At 40.8% G+C, this 23,012-nt stretch overlaps 3 protein-coding genes across 6 annotated transcripts; 1 reads left to right on the plus strand and 2 right to left on the minus strand.

Moving 5' to 3' along the window:
• Positions 1 to 777: 777 nt before the first annotated feature.
• LOC125528749 (cellulose synthase-like protein E6) lies at positions 778 to 4,783 on the plus strand. 3 transcript variants are annotated; one of them, XM_048693189.1, is made up of 6 exons: positions 778 to 1,827; positions 2,049 to 2,140; positions 2,330 to 2,461; positions 3,086 to 3,298; positions 3,406 to 3,978; positions 4,063 to 4,783. In XM_048693189.1, exons 1-6 carry the CDS (start codon positions 1,812 to 1,814, stop codon positions 4,606 to 4,608), a joined length of 1,572 nt encoding a protein of 523 aa, XP_048549146.1. In that variant the 5' UTR covers positions 778 to 1,811; the 3' UTR covers positions 4,609 to 4,783. The 3 variants fall into 3 exon arrangements, with proteins under 3 accessions (XP_048549146.1, XP_048549145.1, XP_048549144.1); XM_048693187.1 differs by having other exon boundaries at positions 782 to 1,827; positions 2,000 to 2,140; XM_048693188.1 differs by lacking the exon at positions 2,330 to 2,461 and having other exon boundaries at positions 779 to 1,827; positions 2,000 to 2,140.
• On the minus strand, positions 4,631 to 11,637 carry LOC125528751 (probable ribosomal RNA small subunit methyltransferase B). Its single transcript, XM_048693190.1, has 20 exons — positions 11,447 to 11,637; positions 11,313 to 11,363; positions 10,877 to 10,927; positions 10,758 to 10,808; positions 10,471 to 10,625; positions 9,991 to 10,104; positions 9,824 to 9,889; positions 9,219 to 9,302; positions 9,053 to 9,139; positions 8,643 to 8,734; positions 8,483 to 8,543; positions 8,249 to 8,305; positions 7,610 to 7,670; positions 7,256 to 7,363; positions 6,545 to 6,663; positions 6,267 to 6,338; positions 6,053 to 6,138; positions 5,863 to 5,959; positions 5,125 to 5,275; positions 4,631 to 5,009 (listed from the first exon to the last, which is right to left on the minus strand). The coding sequence occupies exons 1-19, from the start codon at positions 11,553 to 11,555 to the stop codon at positions 5,141 to 5,143; spliced, it is 1,656 nt and encodes a 551-aa protein (XP_048549147.1). The 5' UTR covers positions 11,556 to 11,637; the 3' UTR covers positions 4,631 to 5,009; positions 5,125 to 5,140.
• An 817-nt stretch (positions 11,638 to 12,454) lies between these two features.
• On the minus strand, positions 12,455 to 22,423 carry LOC125528752. 2 transcript variants are annotated; one of them, XM_048693192.1, is made up of 9 exons: positions 22,072 to 22,423; positions 17,704 to 20,163; positions 16,924 to 17,609; positions 15,162 to 16,410; positions 14,715 to 15,052; positions 14,027 to 14,212; positions 13,246 to 13,355; positions 12,905 to 12,996; positions 12,455 to 12,809 (listed from the first exon to the last, which is right to left on the minus strand). In XM_048693192.1, exons 1-9 carry the CDS (start codon positions 22,232 to 22,234, stop codon positions 12,772 to 12,774), a joined length of 5,322 nt encoding a protein of 1,773 aa, XP_048549149.1. In that variant the 5' UTR covers positions 22,235 to 22,423; the 3' UTR covers positions 12,455 to 12,771. The 2 variants fall into 2 exon arrangements, with proteins under 2 accessions (XP_048549149.1, XP_048549148.1); XM_048693191.1 differs by having other exon boundaries at positions 14,024 to 14,212.
• Between the last annotated feature and the right edge of the window lie 589 nt (positions 22,424 to 23,012).

Raw genomic sequence — 23,012 nt, forward strand, 5'->3', positions numbered from 1 at the left:
AGTACACATTGTCAAATATCTAATAAATAATTTCCCCCAATTAAACACTAGAACAATTTACATGGAGGCCTCTCGTTCCTCTGATCATCAATTTCTATGGATAAAGCGACCTCCTCAATAACCCCTAATTAAACCCTAGCACGATTCCGCAAGCAGGGCCCCAACAACCATCCGTACGTAATGCCTAAGTCCAGAACGGGCTACGCACGGCGCCAACGTACATCAATCAGACTTGATCGCCCTACCCCATGAACCCTAACTATGTCGGAGACGGCGAACATAACAACGAACAGATGCAGAGTCAAAAACGACAGAGGACAGTGGGACTAACCATACGGCGGCGCTGGATCGCCCCCGACCCGACGATGCGGGTCATCCATGTCCTACGACGACAGCCGCCGTGCCGCCACCGTGTTGGAAAAATCGACGGAGACAGAGGAGCGACACAGAGGAGGGAGACGAAGCGGTAAGGAGGAGTGGGAATGAACGGGTAGCATTTTTGGGGACCCTTTGGGCAAAAATAGCAGGCCTGCCTGTTCCCCCGTTGGAGGGGTTTTTCAGCTAATTACGAAACGGGCTAAGGGGTTTTCTGCAAAGAAGACGCGCGCGCGCCGCGCTGGACGGAATCAGAGGCTGCCAGCGGGCCAGGTATGCCACGCCAGCACGTCGTATGAAGGCAGACGGGATTTGTGACCGTATGTGCACGTAAACGCAAGTTATGCGACTACAACGATGTATTTTGCAAGTTTTAGCACTAAAATGCACATCCAACGCAAGTTTTGTGACTGCTAGTGATATTACCTCGAGCTTTAAAGCTACGCAGGCCAAATAACATATAACTATCTTTCTGTTAACAAATTAGACAAAAGTTTGATGCTTTTGATTTTTAAACTTAGAATGCAGCACAAGGGTTTCTATTCTATGGTACAAAGGGTTAAAGCAAATGATCAGATTGTTTAGAACTATGATTGCAAGATAAGGCATTATCAACGCCAAAGGGCTTACATTGATGATCAGAGCTCACTAACTTAGAAGGTAAATAAATAAGCTAGAGTGCTAGACTGAGCGGCCTTTTCTATAGAAAAGAAGGTAGATACTCCCTCCTTTCCGGTTTAAAGGGCTTATCTTAAGAAAAGAAAAATGGTGGTTTAAAGGACCTATATCAATATTATTATTTTTGCGGTTTAAAGGGTCCATCTCCATCATCTGTTTAGATTTAGAGACACATTTCTGCACTGAGGTTTAAGGGTGTAAGGGACCTATATCAATATTATTATTTTTGCAGTTTAAAGGGTCCATCTCCATCATCTGTTTAGATTTCGAGACACCCTTAAACGCTCAACCCATAAACCAGGGAGTGAGTACTTCAGACTCATTTCTGCCAAAACAAGATCCAAAGTAGGGACTTGTTTTGAAGGTTTAAGGGTGTCAGGTGTATGGTTCTACTGCTTTAAAACATGTACTTCCCGCACTGAGCATTAACACAGTTACTATGTCACTTGGAGAAGGTATGGAGAGAGGCTACCTTGTGTGGATATCTTCGTATGCACGGCAGATCCACACTCAGAGCCACCAAGTCTTGTCATCTCCACCGTCCTATCGCTCATGGCATACAATTACCCAGCCGAAAAAATTAGTGTGTACCTTTCGGACGACGGAGGTTCGATTCTCACTTTCTATGCTCTGTGGGAGGCCTCCTTATTTGCAAAGCACTGGATACCATTCTGCAAGAGATATAACATTGAGCCAAGGTCACCAGCCGCTTACTTCTCAGAGTCAGATGGGCATCAAGATTTGTGCAGCCCAGAGGAATGGTCACTTATCAGGGTAAGCAGATTTTCCAAACATATTTTCTTTAACACATGTAATCAAATGGCTATTGAACAGGGAACGACATGGCACACACATGTGACTAGATGAGATGCTTAATGTTAAGTGCAGCCTACCCGCAGTGCTCAGCATTTGGCATGACAACTGACTTTTTTTCATTTTTGGGCAGGAGATGTATGAAGCTATGACTGAGCGAATTGATACAGCTGTTTTGTCAGGTAAAATTTCGGAGGAAGTCAAAGCAAATGATAAAGGATTTCATGAATGGGATCAAGAAAATACCTCAAAAAATCACCAAGCAACTGTTCAGGTAGCTTTCCTGCCCTCAAAATTTGAGTAAAGGTTTGCATGATTCTGGAGTAAATAACTTGCATGCTACTCCCTCCGTCCGTAATATAAGAGTGTTTTTTACACTAATGTAGTGTCAAAAACGCTCTTATATTATGAGACGGATGGAGTATTTGGGAGTTTCAAGTTACATAATTCTTTCTTTTGCTAGATTCTGATAGAGGGCAAAGACAAAAATGCAAATGATGACGAAGGAAATGTGCTACCAACACTTGTATACATGGCACGGGAGAAGCGGCCTCAGCACCACCATAATTTCAAAGCTGGGGCAATGAATGCTCTGGTGCACTCAATAATCTTGCCACATCGTACTAAGCATACAATTTATTGTAAATTTTATAGTTTTCATTAGCCCATTTTCTTATACTGATTCTTAGCAGCATATTAGTTGAAACATATTCTAATTCATAATTTTGAAGTTTTAAGTAAACAGTAATGTTTGCAAGAGTAACCAAATTAGCAAAATGTTGTCATGCAATTTCTTGTCCTTTGAGAAAATTGTACCATGGAGTTCACACCCTAATAATTCATTTTGTGTCATTGGATTGTTTGTAGAGTTGAGGGAGTACAAAACTCTCCACTTCTTTAGTACGAGTAGCATTTTGTGAAATACGTGTAATGAATGTGAGCTTAAAATATGTTGGTTTTAGATATAAATAATAACTTGTTCCCTACCGCTAGACATTTTTTCTTGAAAGCGCACCCAATTGCACATCATTTGAGTTACAAGAATTGCCAAGATGGCGTCGTCCAACAACAAAAACAAGCAAAATAGCAAACGAAAACCAAGGCACAAAATAGAGCGCGAAATGAAAAAGAACTTATTCACAATTGTTCCATGAAAGGTTGGAATTCTATGATCATAATGATTTTTTCTAAATGTGACAAATTTTCTATTAAAATGCAGATAAGAGTGTCATCAGTGATAAGCAACAGCCCTATCATCATGAATGTGGACTGTGATATGTATTCCAACAATTGCGATACAATCAGAGATGCACTGTGCTTCTTCCTTGATGAAGAAATGGGTCACAAGATTGGATTTGTGCAATTCCCCCAGAACTATAACAATTTAACCAAGAATAATATATATGGGAACTCCCACCAAGTAACCAATCAGGTCAGCGATGTCAAACTATAACTTCAGTTGCGTTCTCATGTTCTTCATAATATGAGCAATCATTGTGCATGTATGTTCTACCACTAACATAGCTACTCAATCTAAAGGTGTTGATGGGTGGTATGGATAGTGTGGGTGGCCCTATGTATGTTGGCACTGGATGTTTCCACAGAAGGGAGATCCTTTGCGGAAGGAGGTTCACCGAAGACTACAAGGAGGACTGGGACGGAGGAATCAAAGACAAAACACAAGAGAACATAGATGAGATTGAAGAGAAAGCGAAGTCTTTAGCAGCCTCCACGTATGAACATGACACACAGTGGGGAGATGAGATTGGGATCAAATATGGTTACCCAGCAGAGGATATAATCACCGGACTGGAAATACATTGCAGAGGATGGAAGTCAGTCCACAGCAATCCTCCAAGACCAGCATTTCTGGGTGTAGCTCCAACAACACTTGCTCAGACACTACTGCAACACAAGAGATGGAGCGAAGGTAGCTTCTCAATTTTTCTTTCAAAATACTGCCCCTTCATGTTTGGGCATGGAAAAATCAAGTTACGGCATCAAATGGGCTACTCAATCTATGGATTATGGGCACCCAATTCAATCCCAACACTATATTATGTCATCATTCCTTCACTAGCTCTCCTCAAAGGCATCTCCTTGTTCCCAGAGGTAATGTTTTCATAATAGGAAAAGCCTCAATTTAGTTTCATATGCTTTCTATTAAAACTAATATGATCCTCCTGTGTCATTCAGATTACGAGTCCATGGATCACACCCTTCATATATGTCTTATGTGTGAAGAATATGTATAGCCTGTATGAGGCATTATCATGTGGAGACACATTGAAAGGATGGTGGAACGAACAAAGGATGTGGATGGTAAGAAGAATAACCTCATATCTCTATGGCTTGACTGACACTGTCCGGAAGTTACTAGGACTGTCGAAGATGACATTTGCAGTTACATCAAAGGTAAGTGAACAAAACGAATCCAAGAGATACGAGCAAGAAATCATGGAATTCGGGTCATCAGCTCCAGAATATGTGATCATTGCAACTGTCGCATTACTCAACCTTATTTGTCTGGTCGGAGGGCTTAGTCAAATTCTGACAGGTGGCCGGAATATACTCTTGAATGTATTTTCCCCCCAGCTCATTCTGTGTGGAATGCTAGTGATCACCAATATCCCATTCTATGAAGCAATGTTCGTGAGGAAGGACAAAGGCAGAATACCGTTCTCAGTTACATTAGCTTCTATTGGCTTTGGGATGTTGGCTCTGCTCGTACCAATAGTGTAAGGTCCTACAAGAGGCATTGATGTCCAACAAAGTTATATTTATAGAATTATGGTTCTCTTGAAGTACACTTCATCTGATAAATTTCTAGACGTACTTTTATGTATGATCATCTACCTTGAGACTATCACTTGGTACTGTGCAAGACATAATAATACATAACAAACATACTTTATCAGATAATTTCACTAGGGCCTACCTAATACACATGCTTAGGTATCCAGCAGGTACAACTCCAGGTACATCTAGCTCACAACACACATTATTGTGTCACTCAACATCAAAATGATGGAGCGTGCCTATAAGGATGACCTCAGCATTGCTGTCTATTATACAACTTACTGCATGCAGTCCAAGAAGCAAGATGGACCACAGAGCGCAGAAGACTACCTTCTTCTAAGAAACTGTAAGAGGGAAGAGAATTTTTACAGCATGTGTCAGATAAACATCTTGAAAGGGAAATTCAGTTCATATAAACACTAGAAAATATATTTGGTATTTGGTTCTTCTTATGGTCACCTAATTGTAGGGAGTCCTAGTGCATTGACCGGACAAGACGAGCAGCAAATGCCCCATCCAGAGAGTGCTTAGTTGGACTTGAGGAATAGAAACCATCATCTGTGATGAATTCTGCAGGAACAAATCCTTGTACACCCTGTGGGGTAAACTCCTGTAGCATATCATAGTAAAATGAATAGACTACATGATTAGATGTCAGTGGATGTTGTCTAACATGCAATAATCACTGAGTAAGGAAAGAACACGAAATGTTTCATTGCATTCTTTTGATTGTATATCTATAGAACTGATTTGGACAGTGAACATAACCAACCAGTAAGGTTCCAGAAATGATAATAGACTGTTCAGTTACAGATAAAACAAGTGTTACAGGATGCTTAAATGTGTAAACTTTTTTGGAGAGTTAAATGTGCAGCTATATCATTGTTAAATCTGAACTGAGGGCTAACATATAGTGGGAACGGCAGCGACTTCCAATTGCTGGATAAGGATTGAAGTTCGGTTCATGCTATGACTAAAAGAAAACTACTCCCTCCGTTCAATAATTATTGTCGTGGACGGAGGGAGTAGAATTTTGGTGATAATAATACTTGGGCAGAAACAATGTACATGCTTAATAGTACCAAGTTACCAACAGGACCCCGAATTGTAAGGACAGACATATTGCCTAGATCAATTGAATATTGAGTTCGTATCTTTTGTGAAGGATCGATGGATAATTTTAATATGAACTCGTACCGGATGCCTCTGAACAAAAGCAGTAACCCGGTTCTCATTTTCTTCATGGTCAATGGAACATGTACTGTATATTAGTATACCACCAGGTTTTACCAATCTGCAAGTAAAATCATTGAAAGTAATCTTAGATGCTGTCAAGATGAATTTGCTTGCACAAAATTTTAAAAACGTGTAACAGCAAGAATCTCACGATGAGGCCGAATCAAGGAGCTCATCTTGCAAAAACACCAACTCCTCCAGATCTTCAAATTGTCGATTCCAACGCAAGTCTGCCCTCTTGGGAACAGAAAAGGTGACTTTAGTTCATCACAAAATTTGCCAACTTGTAACTCCAGATTCGGATCAGTACAATGCTCTGTGATGGCAAAGTTCTCGAAAACAGTGAACTTGATAAAGAGAGCTACCTTGGAAAGGACTCCCAGCCCAGAGCATGGAGCATCCAACAATACCTTGTCATATTTGGCAGTGCTTTCCTTCTGCAATACAAGTCTACGTGTCATGTGCATAAGCCTTCTTATCATATGTGTGGATAAAACATTAACCATAAGTCCGTAATAGTCAATAGGCATATTCCTGATAAATATTTCCACTGGCGGTGCATTATTCTTGGATATACGGGACTTCCTCTTTCTTTTTGAGGCTTTTTATGGACTAGTAATTATGAAGTTTCTTGGAAACTTACAGCATATAGTCGAAGATCACCATGGATATCAGTGATTATATCATCAAGATTGTGGCACTTTGCTGCCTCCATGAGAATTCGCAAGCGGCCTTTATTTATGTCAAGAGCTGATACCTTCCCTGTATAATAGCACATCATCAAGTCAAGTATACTATGTATTCCAGACTTAGAAGCTCGCTCCGCATCGATGACATAATGTTTTAACAAGATCAGATCTGGTAGAACTTAATTATTCTGGACCTGTGAGTACTATTTTCTTGTCGGTGTGGAATGTATACATTCACAAATGCTAGTTTTCAGTGGAGATGAAAGGTGAAGAATTTTTATACCGGCTAACCATTAAATAGCATCAGATGCTACATATTAAGTAGCATCAGATGCTACATTTGAAGGACATAAATGTAATACATTGGTTGATTTATATCTGACAAATTAAGCTAACAACGGCAGCCACTGGCACACGTTACTAGGTCATAACAACCGATTATGCCGGCGGTGCATAGCACCCCAAGCAGGCTGTCAAGAATAACATATGAAAAGTGATTCATTTGAGCATTTTGCTCACAAGTTTTTTGCAAAAATATAGCATACTAACAAAACACATTATAGATGCATGGCCAGAAAGGAAAAGATAAACACTAGCACAAGGTCCCACAGTTCTCCAGTTGCAATATCAACAGAAAATTGAACTCCCTCATTCTAATCTCTCACCTTGTCCTGCCAGCCGGGATGCCATGAATAAAGTCTTCCCGCCAGGTGCAGCACAACAATCCATGATTGTTTCCCCAGGTTGTGGATCAACCACAGACACAACAAAACCTGCAATAGGTTCTGTAAATCTTAGTGTGGGTTATCTATAGCGATCTTCAATTGAAACTTGCTGTTGTTACCAAGACTTGGAACCGTATAAGGGAAAAGGGTAAATACTTAACGTAATGGAGTATAAAGCATAATAGTGAATAGTTCTTTCTACATCAGCATGTAGTCCTAGTAAAAATCATTTGAATATCATAATCCCATTTGTAATAAATAAAAGGTGGTCAATAAGTAACGTTCACGACTTGCCTGCACTCTCATCCTGCACGGCACACATGCCTTCTTTCAGTAATCCAGCTTGTAAGACTGCCTGCAAGGAAGAAATTACGCTATCAAGATACCAGCCAGTATCTCGAGAGGCATTATAAGAAATGGGCATTCCTAATGCAATATTGCAATTAAAAATCACTAGAGTTTCTTATGGATTAAGGGCGAATTGGGGAAATTGTGTGCCCACAAATGCTGCACAGGTTACTTTTTGAATATAAATGAACTTGTATGATACACAACTAAATTTTCTAAAATGAAATGTATGCTGGATTATAGTATTTTGTGCTCCATAGCAATAGCATCAAAATAATATCTTAAGACACCAGAAGTATGGCGCTATCCTTTCCTTTCTACCTAATAGTATCGAAATGCAGTATTTCAGTTTTATTTCTTAAACATTCATTTTTACTAGCTCCCGGCGTCTCACTTCCTTGGACTGAAGTCAAGTGTGGTATCTTATTGTCCACATCCAATTTAGAAGACTTTGAACAGTGTTATTTATAAGCATACTAAACATATTGTGTTCCAAAAGAAATTAAGAGGATATGAATAGAACACATTGGTTTGGCAAACACCAGTTGTGCAGTGATCACGGAACTAACTGTTCAGCTTCCTTACCTGCATGCCCTCACGAATGCGGACAAATTCGTCCATAATTGACTTTTCATAGTGAACCTACACAAAAGAAAATCAAGTGATGAAATCCAATGCAAATAATCAAGGCAGAGTATGACCCAAACATGACTACTAAATTGGATAAATCCTATGTAGATAAATAGCATGGCTCTTATATTTTTCCTACCTTAGCCATAAATAGGATGGAACTCAGGTACTAAGAATTAACATAAGTACCTGCAAATCTTCCAATCGGTTAACAAGATCATCCCTTGTATAACCATTTGTTGTGTTCACCCTATGGCACAAAGATCAGTCAATCAGAAACACACGCATAAACAGAGCAGCCGAGCAGGTAATTTGCAATTCACAGAAGAGCACGCTTAAAAATTAAAACCTTAAACTGAAATAAGGGTCACTGTTATTCCAATTCATCAATTTTAGAGCTTCTTCTTTTCCAAGAAATCGAATCCACCTTCTCACCATCCACTGCAGAGCAGAAAACATATTACAGCTTACAAAACATGTCTACCAATCCTATATTATGCTCTTACGAAACGTCAGAAACAGCAAGTGCATTGAAGTCCCCACAGGTACATTACTCCAGTTAACAAGGACATTGGTTGAAAACAGGCATGACCGCATGAGTTTAATTCGAATGTTATCAACAGTGCAGTAGATCTATTGATTGTACGAACGAAGCATTTGACGCTTTAAATTTTTTTAACAGAAGTCAACTAAGTTTAGGAAGTAAAGCAAACTTACAACATGATGAGAGCTAAAGCTTAGCAAGTAAAGCAAACTTACAACAGGATGAGAATAAATTATGGAAAGAGCACGAGCTTGGGCACGATCATCACCTTCTATCTTTGGAAGAGGAAGAGAATCTGTCTCCTAATTATAAAAGCAACACAATAATGTTACAGGCTTACAGCATAACCCTACTGATTAGTCTGAGTACACCAGGTTTTACCTTCAGTAACAGAAGTTTACGCAGAATCGCATTCACCATGTTCCCAGCACCGGGCCTTAAAGCTACTTTCGCGAGCCTTACATTCTAAAATTCGGTTTGCAAGACACATTATCAGGTTCCTTTTGAAAACAAAGCAAATATATTGTCTGGTGACATTGGCTTCAGACTTTAGTAGAACTGACAACAATAATATAATACTACATGTCAATCTCAAATAATGGACACACCAAGTATGAAAACCACCATATAACAAAGAACAGTAACAAGGTAGACCTTCAGGATATTAAAACAGGGAACCATATCATCCTTTTGGGGGTTCTGGTGTAGCATACTGGCTATTATCGTAATAATTTATATCCAGCATGCCAACTATCAGAGAACAGAAACACAACCATCTACAGCATTTAACGTAACTTTTGTATTATGAAATGATAAGAGAAAGAGCTCAGTATCACATGCCCACATTTGTTCTTTTGAACTTAAATAAACAGGAAGGAAATCACTTTAATTAAGAGATACCACTTGCCGCATTTAACATTCTGGTCAACCAAAAAACAAACGAAGGGCTAACTTAATTCCGGTACATGTTAAATACTTCAACATACCTCATCAACGACAGCATAAGCTGGTACATTAAGTTTGAGAATTTCAAAGAAGCCAATTCGCAATATCTGAAATCAGAAGTGTTAACCTCAAATATTTTACAAGCAGGAGTAAACTTCTGCAATGGGTATTCAATGAGATTATATGCTGTAAGAAATATAGGACAAACCTGCAGCAGCAGCGGTTCCATGTTGCTGAACACCTTCTCTTCACTACAGAGTGACATGATAAGATAATCAATGTAGCGTTTCCAACGTACAGTTCCAGCTACTATGACAGTAACCTAACAATCCAACCATAAGAGAATCAGAAGGTTTGAATTCCTACGCATGGATAGAGAAGTCATATTAGTGTGTTATATACTGTTACATTGTTACTGAGCCATTTGTGCAATATATGTTTATCATGACACCCTGTATCACAGGTATAGTGATACAAGAAAGTGAATAAACAAAACTGACAACCAGTTAGCTATATGTTCATCAAATACAGATGACATCATTATGCTGCTGCAACAAAGGAGTTGTTTCTCTTACAGCATTATATTCCTATTTCCCAGCAATAACCCAACATAGTGCAAGTGCCCCTAAACAAACTGAAATTCGTAGACAGAACAAACATTTCAACATGTGAAATATATGAATTTTACCAATCTTATATCCCTGTCATCCAAATGTCGTGTGCTGAATCCTAACGTCCTTTCTACATAGCCCATCTCATTTTCCCCAGAATCGTTTGCTTTCTCATTTAAAAGATCAACAAACGCCTTCCCCTTATCAGCTCTTAGCAACCTCACCGCTGCAACTGCTCCAACATGGCAACAACACAAACATTATGAATGATTAAATATCCAATAAACTATATCCCACCAGAGATTCATACAAGTAAGGCAAATATTATTAGCAAAATGAAAAAATCATAACATTAACATTTTACCTGCTCTGTGATGAGAAACCTCGAAATTAATAATTGGAACCTTACTTGTCCCTGCGTAAACACAGAAAATCGGTTAAAGTGAGCAACTTAGCTACATTATTTCATGCGGCGCTCTTCACCTGCTCTTCTGGTGGAGAATTTGGGATTAAGCTTTGGAACTCCATTCATCCCTAAAAAGCACAGGAGATTTGGATCAGACAATCAGCTTAACATAGAGATGAAGAACAATACTGTATTATACTAGGGAGGATCATGTTTTTAACGGTGCCATTCCTAGCTTTTGTACTTTGCTTGATCTTACATTAATTCACTCATACAGGCATCTTTTCAGTATTCACAAAAAAGAAAGATATGACCAGAGCGTGATTTCGCATTAGGTGAGGCCCTTGGTTATTTACTAATTTTTTACACGTATAAAATAATTATCGCTGTGTGCATCACACTGATGCAGAGACCAGAGAGTCAACCCATTTTTCGGATAAGAAGGTGTAAAGCAATTTGAATATGGAGTAACAAATGTCAGGGATAGAATACAGTAATTTACCAACATAGTACCTGCCCTGCTCGGAGGCGCTCCCGCGTCATACCTCGAGGCCCTGCTCCTGCCTACCCGAAACACACACGGCGAAACAATCCCCGATTAGCCCCGAGCAGAACAGCCTGAGATTCCATGGAGGAATGCGGAGTACCTGGCGCGCCGGAGCCCTTGCGCGCGGCGGAGCTGGCGTCTGCGGAGAGGAGGAGCGGCGAGCCCGCCCGCGCGCGGAAGTGCGAGAGGGGGAGCGCCTTTGCCTCCATTCTGCTGGGGTTTTGGAGGGAGCGGAGAGCGGGGTGGAGGGAGAGCGGACAGGGAGACGAGGGGGAACGAAGGCGACGGAAGAGGATAATATGAAGATGGGCCCGGGCCGGGCCTCGTGGAGGCCCTGTTGGACTTTGTTCTCTCTGACGTCTACTCAATACAAATTCTCTTTGTCTCAAAAAAAAAACTCTCTCCAGCGGTCCCCTCGAAAAGTTCCAAATTTCCAAATAATATGAATTTTGAAAGAAAATACTCAAGAAATCATAAAATGTATGTGGATTCAATCAATGTTTGTGATTTTGAAAAAATATTCACGGTTTTGAACAAAAATGTATGGGAAATCAATGTTGAGTTTCAAAAAATGTTAGCAAATTCATAAAAAATTTCAGGAATTAAAAAAATGTTTGTGAAACTTTCAAAAATGTTCACGATTTCGTAAAAATGTTCAGGAAATCAAAAAATGTTCGCATACTCAAAAAATGTTCATGAACTTTTAAAAATGTCCACAAAATTCAAAAACCAATTCATGAATTTTAAAAACCAATCTGTCGCTGCTGCAAGGGCCGTGTGCTGTCTTCTCTCTATATCACGGCCGTCCCACTGCCATGGGCCACCAGTCTCTCCATCGCTGCTGCCTCTTCCCTGCTTGTAGTTTAGTATCATCCATTCCTTCTCTTTGACTGTACTACTTGATTATTTCTCGTCTAAAAAAAACTTGATTATTTCTCTACAGCCGTATCAAATTCCATCTTCCATACGCTTGCAGCTGATGCCCGCTTTTCTGTTGCACTTGACACTAACTAGAAAATATGAAATGAAAATTTCCACTGCAAAACAGTCCAACCGTGATGTGCACAAAAAAAAAGTCCAACTGTACTCATCGGACAAAAGAGCTCACTTTCCTGCTACTCCCGAGACCTTGATTAATACACATGTTGCCACTCTGATAGTACATCATACTCAACCCCCGTCAAAAAATTAATGTGACGGAAGCCATTATAAACAAACTATAACTTTGCCAAGCAATGGTCGATGCTAGCTAAGTAGTCAAGTGGTACAGCAATGTTCTCCTACATAGATCATTCCTAGCTTACAGGTTACAAAAGAGATTGCTGGTCAGCTTATACACATCACTGACTGCCAATGGCGAAATGGAGGCCAGAGGAACAACGGCAATGACAATATTACCACTACTTCATCAAATAGAATCGAAGGCTATCTTAAGCCGCGCTGAGGAACGGGCGCCGAAAGGACTGCACACAACAGGTAGGAAGGAGGCAACAAGGTCAACACTAGCAATTATAGGAGTAAATTTGTTGACAAAGGGCAACAATGAAATGGACATTACCTTCAGGTATGTTGAAGGACAGCTTCCGTGCAAATATTTCTCTAGGGTCTAATGTTTTATTGGATAGTAAGATATTATCCAAGTTTTCTTTTCTGCAAATTGAACATGAAGACTATGTGATTAGCAGGCTCGAGGTACTATGCCAATACGAAGCACAATGAACACCCCCCAAAAAAACACTTATATTCAGAAAAAAGTTAGCAAGCGGGAGTACGCCATTTATTGAAGGAGCACAGCGGAAGATACTTTCAGTTTGTCATTAACATCAAAATGCTTATCAGTATTAAAACAGAGAATCCTGCTGTCAATTATGTGCAAAATTCCGTAGTCAGTTCACGTACCGAGCCCAAGAAGGAACAAATTTCCTTCTGCGCCTTGCTTCTTGTTCATGTTCGTCATAATCATCATCATCCTCATCATCAGAATCTTTATACGGAGTCATTGTGTAGGACTGGCAAAAGTTTCATTAACATCAGAGCAGAGGATTAAAAAATTAGAGTGGTTGCTGATACTAGAGTGAAATCCATGAAAAGCATACAAACTGATACTGAAGTCAAACGAGAAATCAAAACAGCTGAGATTGACAACATATTTTTGCTTTGTCCCAGCTGCAATGACGCTGCAGATGTTTGTACATTCTAACAATTTTGCCGCTTTACAAGAATTATAGCCTCAAATGGAGAGAAAAATTACTCATGTCTTCCAAAGTCTTCTCTTATTCATGTTAATAACAAACCAGTGGGCATGCATTATGGCATAGAAGCTACTATCATGCACCATTTCAAAAGAACTTCCATTAGTATATCTGTATACGAGTATATTGACTTGTAATACTGTTATTATTTGCAAGCATGTAACATATCAGTCAACCAGGGGCGTAGCCAGGATTGGACCAAGGCCCAGACCGACAGTTTGCTACAGTATCACTACAGTACCAAACAGTGGACATGCTGCTACAGTGAAGAAAGGATTTGAGCGCCCTGGGCCCCCAGGCCTGGGGTGTATCTCCGTCGTTGTCAGTCGTGGATCATTATCAAAGATGAATGAGTAGTAGTACCAACATATGCAGATTTACAGAAGAAACATTCTGCATGATGAAGTTAAATAAAAAAAGCATACCTCCTCAAGACTGTTCAGGATATTTTCCTTAGCATCAGATCCAAAACTTGCATTCCTGTCATCTACTGCAACACCTTTCTCATCCTTACTTTCATTGGCCTTGTATCGAAGGGCATGTTCAGTAGCCTCGTCAGATTTAACTTGGCTTTTGCCTACATCAACCAAATTCTTCCTTGGCTCCATATTATCCTGCCATGATTTTAAATATTAAAAAACAAATACCCCTCTGTTTGAGAATATATCACATGACGCTTGGGAACCGTATATTTTGAAACCCCTATGCATATCTAATACTATTACAAATTTCATATGATCAATCTGAGAGTTTTGCCACTCAAATTACAAAAATAACATATACTCCCTCCGTTTTTATTTACTCCGCATATTAGCTTTGGTCAAAGTCAAACTTTATAAACTTTGACAAAGTTTTTAGACAAAAATATTAACATGTACAATAACACATCAATCACATTAGATTCATTGTTGAATACACTTTCACATCGTATAGATTTGCTATTGTAAATGTTCATACTTTTTTCTATAAAGTTGATCAAAGTTTATGAAGTTTGACTTCAGTCAAACCTAATATGCAGAGTAAATAAAAACGGAGGGAGTATTTTCTAAAGAGTACTGTTTGAGGAGGGAAAAGGAAGAAATAAGATATATATATATATATATAGCTTATACTCACAGAAGCTTTTTGACGAGCATCTTTCTCATCCTTCATGCCTCGTTGTTTATCCATAGGCTGCTTCTGTTGCTTTCGAGCTTCATCCATGCATTTTCTTTTTTTCATTGTTTCCCGCTTTTCTCCTTCTTCCCTCTGCCGCTTCTTAGCGGCCGCATCAACTTCTCGTTTTTTCTTTTGCTCCTCTTCAAGTTTTTGTTTTAATTCCTTCTCTTGCTTCAGTCTTTCACGCTCTGCTTTTGCAGCCGCTTTGCGTTTTTCTTGCTCTTTTTGTTTCTTCTCTTCAAGACGTTTTGCAGCTTCAGCTGCCTTAAGAGCCTTCACCTTAACATCTTTTTTAACTGCACGACAGCAACCCCAGTTGTAGAAGCCATTTATGAGCACCATCAAACATTTGTAGATTTAGCATATAGTTCGAAATAAGTAATGCAATTAAACAGATACTCTTACCGCACACTGTTGTAGATTGCAACTTTTGTTTTACAAGAGGTACAAAAGATGTCACATTGGAAACAATATTGCTAGGCTTAGATTGTCTATCAACATTGGCTTCACTCCTGTGTCTTCCATTTCTGCTCTTTAGTTCTGCCGTGCCTTGTTTGTCAACATTTGCTTCACTCCTGTGTCTTCCATTTGTGCTACTGATTATTTCTGTCGTACCTAATCTGCCATGAAGAGAACGGGATGCTTTCCCTTCTCTCTTAACTGAAGTAGGGTGATTGTATTTTCGCTTAATGCTATCATTTTTTATATTTGAATGATGAGTGAGCTCACGACTGACAGATTCTGCACTCAAGCCTATGCTGTTACCTTTATCCATGCATCTCATCGAAAGAGATGGAGAATTTCCATTGTTTTGACATAATCCGGTAATATCCTGAAGTGCTGTTCTCTCAGAGGACCGCTGGCATGAGTAATTCACATCCACAGATCCAGGAGCCATGTCTTGGTACTCATCTTCTTCCAGAATACTGTTATCTTCATCAATTCGGAAGATTTTAAGTTCAGGAATAGAACCCATATGTTCTGAACCAGATCCACATCTTGATGAAATTTTCTGGAGGCTATATTTTTCAACTGACGGAGTCAACGGAGTTTCATTAATCTCTTGTCTGCTGCTAGCATTTGAAGAGCACGAGGCTACGTCATCAGAAATGAAAAACGAATCAAGTTCCGATCCATATCCAAAAGAGCCCATAACGCTGCGACTTTTTCTTGGTGACATAGTTGTCAATAGCTGATGCAAACTACTCGCTGTGTTGGTATTATACTTGTTTGGAGGACCTGAGCTGATGGTGCCTAATTGGCAAGAATCGTGAAGGGACTCAAATGACCTTTTTCCGATAATTGGGCTGTCAAATTGGCCAGGAACATCAAATCTCTCGAATACTGGCATTGAAATAGCAGCACCAGGCAGCAAATGTCCCTTTGGATCATAACTTTTATATATCCTACCACGTTTAACATTGGATCCATAACATAATTTCCCATGAAACAGTGCATTCGGAGCAGATGCTTGTTCACCATGTTGATCTAAAGCATAACTTGGGAATTGAGTAAATGGTTCCGTTCCAGAATAATTTTCTTGATTTAATATTGCAATTGGAGATGATAAGTTATCCGTCTCAAGAGCCATTTCCTGGTCTGCCACACTTGCAGCAGTGACATTTAGGTCTTGACCTTCTAAGCAAGTACCTTCCTGCCAACAAAAAGAACAACAGTAAATACGCTAGGACTTACTAGCACACATAAAATAGCAAGTGCAATATAGACTGAAGCGTGCACATTACCCAACTCTACCAATTATAAATGCCAACAAATCAAATCTAATACTAACGGGTGCAGTACTACTGTAGAAGGGCCATCAAATCAACATGGATGTTACAAACTTGCCAGGCACGGAATTTGTATGTTCATCAGTACAAAATCGTGATGAAATACCCATGAATATTCCTATCAGCTATCCCTTAGAGAGATAATAAAAACAAGAAATAGAGAAGCTACGTGACTGTTTGCGAATTTGTCAGAGCAAAGCATCCAAAGAAAAGGCTCCACCAATAATGCAGACAGACTGAGCATTACCACTAGTTTACTACTTCATGACATATTTTGCAAGCAAAAAATATAACCAGTTCTTCCATAATAAATAAACATTTATATTATTCAGAGAGGAAAGGGAACTGGTAGTCCGGTGCACTTGCTGAGCACATACCTGTTGTGTGCAGTTTTCCTCGTTATGAGATAGGATGCCAGAGCAATAAGGCAAAGCAGCAGTCGTTGTCAGAAAGTCAACTTCCAACTTATTTTGTTTCTGTTCTTGAGAAGTTTTGAAGATCCTTCCCTCCAATGCTCTCCTGCTGGTGCTTGCAGTAGGAGAGTTATCAAGGACAACATTTAATAGGCTAGTTGCGTTTCTTCTTCCCCGTGAAGAATTCCCATTTCCATAAACATCACTTGCAGCATTTCCCCCCTCTGATGCCAGAGACATGCTCTTGCAGGATCCTGAACTCCTTGAGAAGTAAGGACTCGAAGGATGGGATTTCTCCGAGAAATTTGTCGCAGTCAACATAGGACCAGCAATGTCAACTTGGTGGTTCAGAGACAATGAATTTGTGCAAGATGTCCTGGAAAGGTCAAAGTCTGATCGGCGCCTTATTCTTCTCCTTTTAGATGACAAACTATCATTTCCTTTAACTCCATCTTGAACAGACCTCTTCTGGTCACAAGCAGCACTGCTTCTGTCTGACTTGAGCAGATTAATTTTCTCATGTGATGCTGCACTACGTAAGAGGTACTGAACAGAAGGTTGTGAAAATTTCCGTTTATCGTTTTCTGCTGTACATGAATTAACATTTTCTTTAACAGCATTCTCAAGAAAAGAGGTCTTTTGTTCTGTTCCTGCAAGATAAGAAACAATGTAAGGACATGCACAATAACTTTTGCTACCAAAAAAACTAGCAAATATATGTTCAACAAATAGCAAGCATGGTACCATTTTGTTGCAGATCTTCGGCCGAAGTCATACTGTTCCTTTCAGTTGAGTGCATTTCGCCGGTTCTCCTAGCTGAAGCACTGCTCATAACTTCTGGCACTGCACACTCATCTTTTTTGTTGCTGACAGAAATGTTGCATGCTTTGGTCAAAGCTGACAATTTTACCTGAACATCATCCAACTTTCCTGAACGGCAGTTGACCCCATCATATGCTGCCTTCACATTGAGTGTCTCGTTTTGTGTGACTGGGGAAGCATGGCCAAAGGGAGTCTCCACATCGGTCTCCTTGAATTCTAAAGATGTTCTGGCCAACAAATGTTGCTCCTGAGATAAGTGATTTTCTTCAGATACAGAGACATTTACAACAGCACAACCATTGGAATGTGTGTCATTACTTTGTATTTCATAAGGAGAGAGGCTTGTTTTATAAGCGTCACCCAAAGGACTAGTCTGAGGTTGAAGCTGCTCAGGGCATTCAGCAGACTCCAATTGGGAGCCGTGGTTATCCACATCATTTACAGGTAAATGTGAGAGGTCCTCACTATCGGCCTTCTCTAACAGACTGCCCAGCAATATTTGTGATGACGCATGAACCCCAAAACTAGTATCAGCTAGTGGGGTAGGTGACTGCAGAGTTTCACTGTATGGAGGATGTGAAACATGAGAATCAGAGCACTGTTGTTCGAAAGACACAGAACTCCGAGTGATGATCCGATCTGAAGAACTGTCAGGTCTCGTCATTCTTTCAGTATCTTCTATAGTCTGAGATTGAACCTGCTCTGGACATTCAGCGGACTCCAAGTGGGAGCATTCTTTATCCACATCATTTACAGGTGAATGTGAGAGGTCCTCGCTGTCGGCCTCCTCTAACAGACTGTCCGGCAATATTTGTGATGATGCAGGAACCCCAAAACTAGTATCAGCTAGTGGGGTAGGTGACTGCAAAGTATCACTGTATGGAGGATGTGAAACATGGGAATCAGAGAACTGTTGTTCGGAAGACACAGAACTCCGAGTGATGATCTGATCTGAAGAACTGTCAGGTCTCATTATTCTTTCAGTATCTTCTACAGTCTGAAGTTGAAGCTGCTCTGGACATTCAGTGGACTCCAATTGGGAGCATTGGTTATCCACCTCAATTACAGGTGAATGTGAGAGGTCCTCACTGTCGGCCTCCTCTAACAGACTGTCCGGCAATATTTGTGATGATGCAGGAGCCCCAAAAATAGTATCACCTAGTTGGGTAGGTGACTGCAAAGTTTCACTGTATGGAGGATGTGAAACATGAGAATCAGAGCACTGTTGTTCAAAAGACACAGAACTCCGAGTGATGATCCGATGTGAAGAACTGTCAGGTCTCGTTAGTCTTTCAGTATCTTCTGCAGTGTGCAGTGTATCCCTTTCAACCAATAGTATGCCGGTAGGATTAGGTACTTCAAGTAAAGTGGTCGGAGATTGGTCCTCCTTTCCGGAATGCACGCCAGTAAGATCAAGAATGGCACATTCCAAAGCACTTTTCTGCTGCTGCTTCACTGGTGCACTGTCAGGGTTCAAATATCCTGATTCCACACCATCAAGCAATAATCTGCCCATAGAACGAGGAACTTGAGAATAGCTGGTAGAAGATGGGTCTTCGTTTAAGGGATGCGCCTCAGCAAGATCAAGATTGGCACCTTCCAGAGCACATACTGGTTGCTGCATCGTCTGTTCACTTGCAGAATTCATGCAAACTGATTCAACACCATCAAATTGAAGTTTTTTCGGCTCAACCGACAGATAAGTTTCAGGGAGTGCATGGCACACACTGCTTGTAACTTGCACTTCAAAAGAACTTCTAACAGAAACCTTGACATTATTATCATAACTGACAATCTGGTTTTGAGAACAATCTAACTGAACTCCTTGATTTCCAAGATCACCATCTTTACTGCACTTGACGAATTCAGTTGATCTATCCTGGTTGGCATAAAAACCTTTCTCCTGACCTGGCAAAGAGGCCATTGTTCCAGCATTGTTTTCACCATCACCACATGGTTTGGAGGATAATGATGCAGTTGTTTTGTTCGAACCTGCAGTTGCAAGTTCAGACCTCTGCATCCTGTCTTGCATAACATCACTGGTTCCACTATTTGTAGCTTGACCCTTCTCACGCGAGCGATCTTCAATATGCCGCTGCCTTGACCTGGAACGCTTTACCACAGAGAACATGTTGACATCAGAATTAGCCTCAACAATCTCCTGGTCAACTGAAACCTGTTTTTGCTGAGGCACTTCATGTTGGTTAGTATCCATGGTGTCACAAATAGTGTCTAGACCAGCATATCCATCTGGAACCACCACATTTCTGAGTGAAATACTAGGCACAGCTGGTGGCTGAAAGACAGTTCTGTTGGTTGCTGGTGTAGTAATCTGGCTTCCAGCGAAAAGTAACCCCGGAACAATTGGTTTACCATTTAGCTCTACAAGTAAACAAGCAGTTCAGTTAACGAATAGAAGGTGTCAAAAGCAATGTGCAAGGGAGTAAAATCGGACACCAATGGTGAACAAAAGGCTAAATAAACAAAGAATCGGTGTATTTACAGCAAATTTCAGAATCACTAGCCAACCAGTTAGTAACTCACGAGTGCTTATAACCAGCACCCTGCAGGTGTGTCCCTCTCGGGTTCTAATAAACAAACAAGTTATAGGACCAACAGCACCAAACTGGCACACTCGAAATTCCCCAATCCAACACATAAAAGGATTTCCCAACAAAACAAAATGGCTAATCCTGTACGAATGTTGAACCACGCTAAACCAAAGACATATCAGATGGCCCACTAAAATGAGCCTGGGTGGTTATTTGCATTAAACTGCATCCGTAAATAACGCAGTACTAGTTATGTAGGCTGCTAATTATGTGGGATTAACTAGCAATCTGCACCTTCGGTGCTTGTTCTTAGGAAACTAAGTACTTGCGGATTTGTAGGAAGCAAATCTTTTGGTCTCAGGAAACTACTTGCAGTTTGGAGGAAGCAAATCTTTTAACTAATTTTATTCAAACTTGCTTCAGATGCAACTAATACTAGAGGAACAGGCGCGCTTTGCCGCACCCACTTGTAGCTTCATTTAGCCTTTCTTCTCACAGATAACAACACGACCGCAATCATGAAATCGCCGCAGAGTTACACAGTATGTCACAAACTTACAGTACATCACATGAATAGTTTCTCTAAACAGAAAACCATTTCATTAGGACTCTGGACAACAACAGGGTCAACTCCCTGACCATCTTCCTCGCTGTTAAACATTGACGATTAGTAATCAGCAGGGACACAATTGTGATAGTTCAAGTTCTTTTTAGTTTGCCGTAAGTAACCACTTGCTTGAAAATTACAGATGCACTATAGGGTGAGATGTGTCATACACAAAATGTAAAGAACTATTAGAACAACACAAAATGTAAAGATCTATTAGGATAACATACAGCTGAAAAGAACCTCAATTTGGGCTAAAATGCATTCTACAACTTTCTGTTGCACCGAATACCAGGTATAAAATCTTGAATGCTCTTACAGAATATGGCAAGCAAGCAGGTGGTAATGAAAGCATTGGCAATAGATGAGCAGACAACAACAGAAAAATAGCTAAGATCCATCATTCAGCCAGCAATATAACACAAATTGCACCAGCTAAAAGGAAGGTCTACTGAAGAATATGAGCATATGGCATGGCATCTTCTAGTTCATTTATTCATTGACACCTAGAACCATTACAAGTTCATATATCTGGGGTTAGCAAGGAAACAAAATGGTTTCTGTAGACACAATTTAGAGGAGAAACATAGTACAGGCATACCTCACAAAGTCACAATCAAAGCAAGACGATGCTACCATCTGTGAAGTTTCTAATCATAGCCTGACAAAAGTCTGTTCCACTGGTTTTCGAACACTCATGTTTTCTAGCTCCATTAGTATTCCGCAAGAAAAGCAATATAAAGCATACATCGCCCAAAATGAACATCTTAATAACCAAATTAGCATCAGGACATTGTCGATCTCCTTAGCACAACCAACAGGCCCTTGGCATGCATGGCCATCGATCCTATTGTTTTTGCTATAAAACTAATACCTGGTCCAGATTTACTGCACACGGCTACTTTAGACAGGGTGGAATTTGTTGCAGGGAAGGTAGCATGAGCAGGTGCGTAGGCTCGCTTCCACAGAACACCACATTTTCTCCTCGTGTTAGCTAATACGGGGAAATCTAGGCTTGCATCACCAATGAACTACTCAATCCCCTACCCAACCCAACCCAATCCGACCCTGGCGAGGGAGCGGCCAGAGCGCCAACAAACATGGGGAGGGGTGGGGGGAGGGGACACGCACCTTGCGGACCGGCGGCGCAGGAGGGGAGGAGCCACGGCGGGGGGCGGTGGCCGGCGGCGAGGAAGGCGCAGGCGAGGGACTCGGCGTGGGAGTCGACCTGCTGGCGCATCTGCCCGGTGACCCAGTCCCGGCGCTCGAAGACCTGCATGAAGAGGTTCTCCATGGCCGGCTGCCGGAGCGGTGGCGGAGGTGGCCGGGGGCGGAGGAGGGGTGCGGGGGCTAGGGTTTGGGCATGGAGATGGATCGGCAGCGGGGTGGGGAAGAGAGATGGGCGACGAAATTTTTGAATCGGGGCGAGGGGGAGAGGGAAATCTGATGAGCCAGACAGCCGCAAGCGGGCGGTCCTCCAGTGCCTGGTGGGTTTTTTTTTAGAGAGAGACATAAAGCTGGGATTATATTCACTCACTGCAACCACGTCATGTCTTTACACATAGCATCCTTTAACACATCATCAAGGGGGCAGTTACCAACACAATCGTTTACCCGTATCTGACCCATAAGATAAATCCAATGATAAATTGGCCGATATGCTAATAAACCGGATGATTTACCTCTTATCTTGGATCGACCGATAAATTACTGATAAGTGATATCCTCAACATTGGCTAAAATACATATGCACACAAGCATTAGCCAATCTACAACACCACACAAGTTTACATTTTACAAAAAGGGAGCATAACCTGAATCAAGCTATTTTACCATGGATTGAGCGGTCCACTTCTGTGTTGCTTAGCTTTGAGAGAGACTGCCTTGACATGAGCCATCTCCAGAATGATTTGTGGTAAACCAGGCCTGCTCGCCATCTTCACATATCAGTTTGTACCTATCGCTCGATCCGGCAATGAAGACGTCACCAGTGTCCAGAAACCCCGTCTGAATTAATCTTAACGAAAGACACCATCTTCCTTGAAGACTGGCACGTTTCGATTGATTTTTCA

Source organism: Triticum urartu, unplaced genomic scaffold (genome assembly GCF_003073215.2).
Source record: "Triticum urartu cultivar G1812 unplaced genomic scaffold, Tu2.1 TuUngrouped_contig_5085, whole genome shotgun sequence".
NCBI lineage: Eukaryota > Viridiplantae > Streptophyta > Magnoliopsida > Poales > Poaceae > Triticum > Triticum urartu.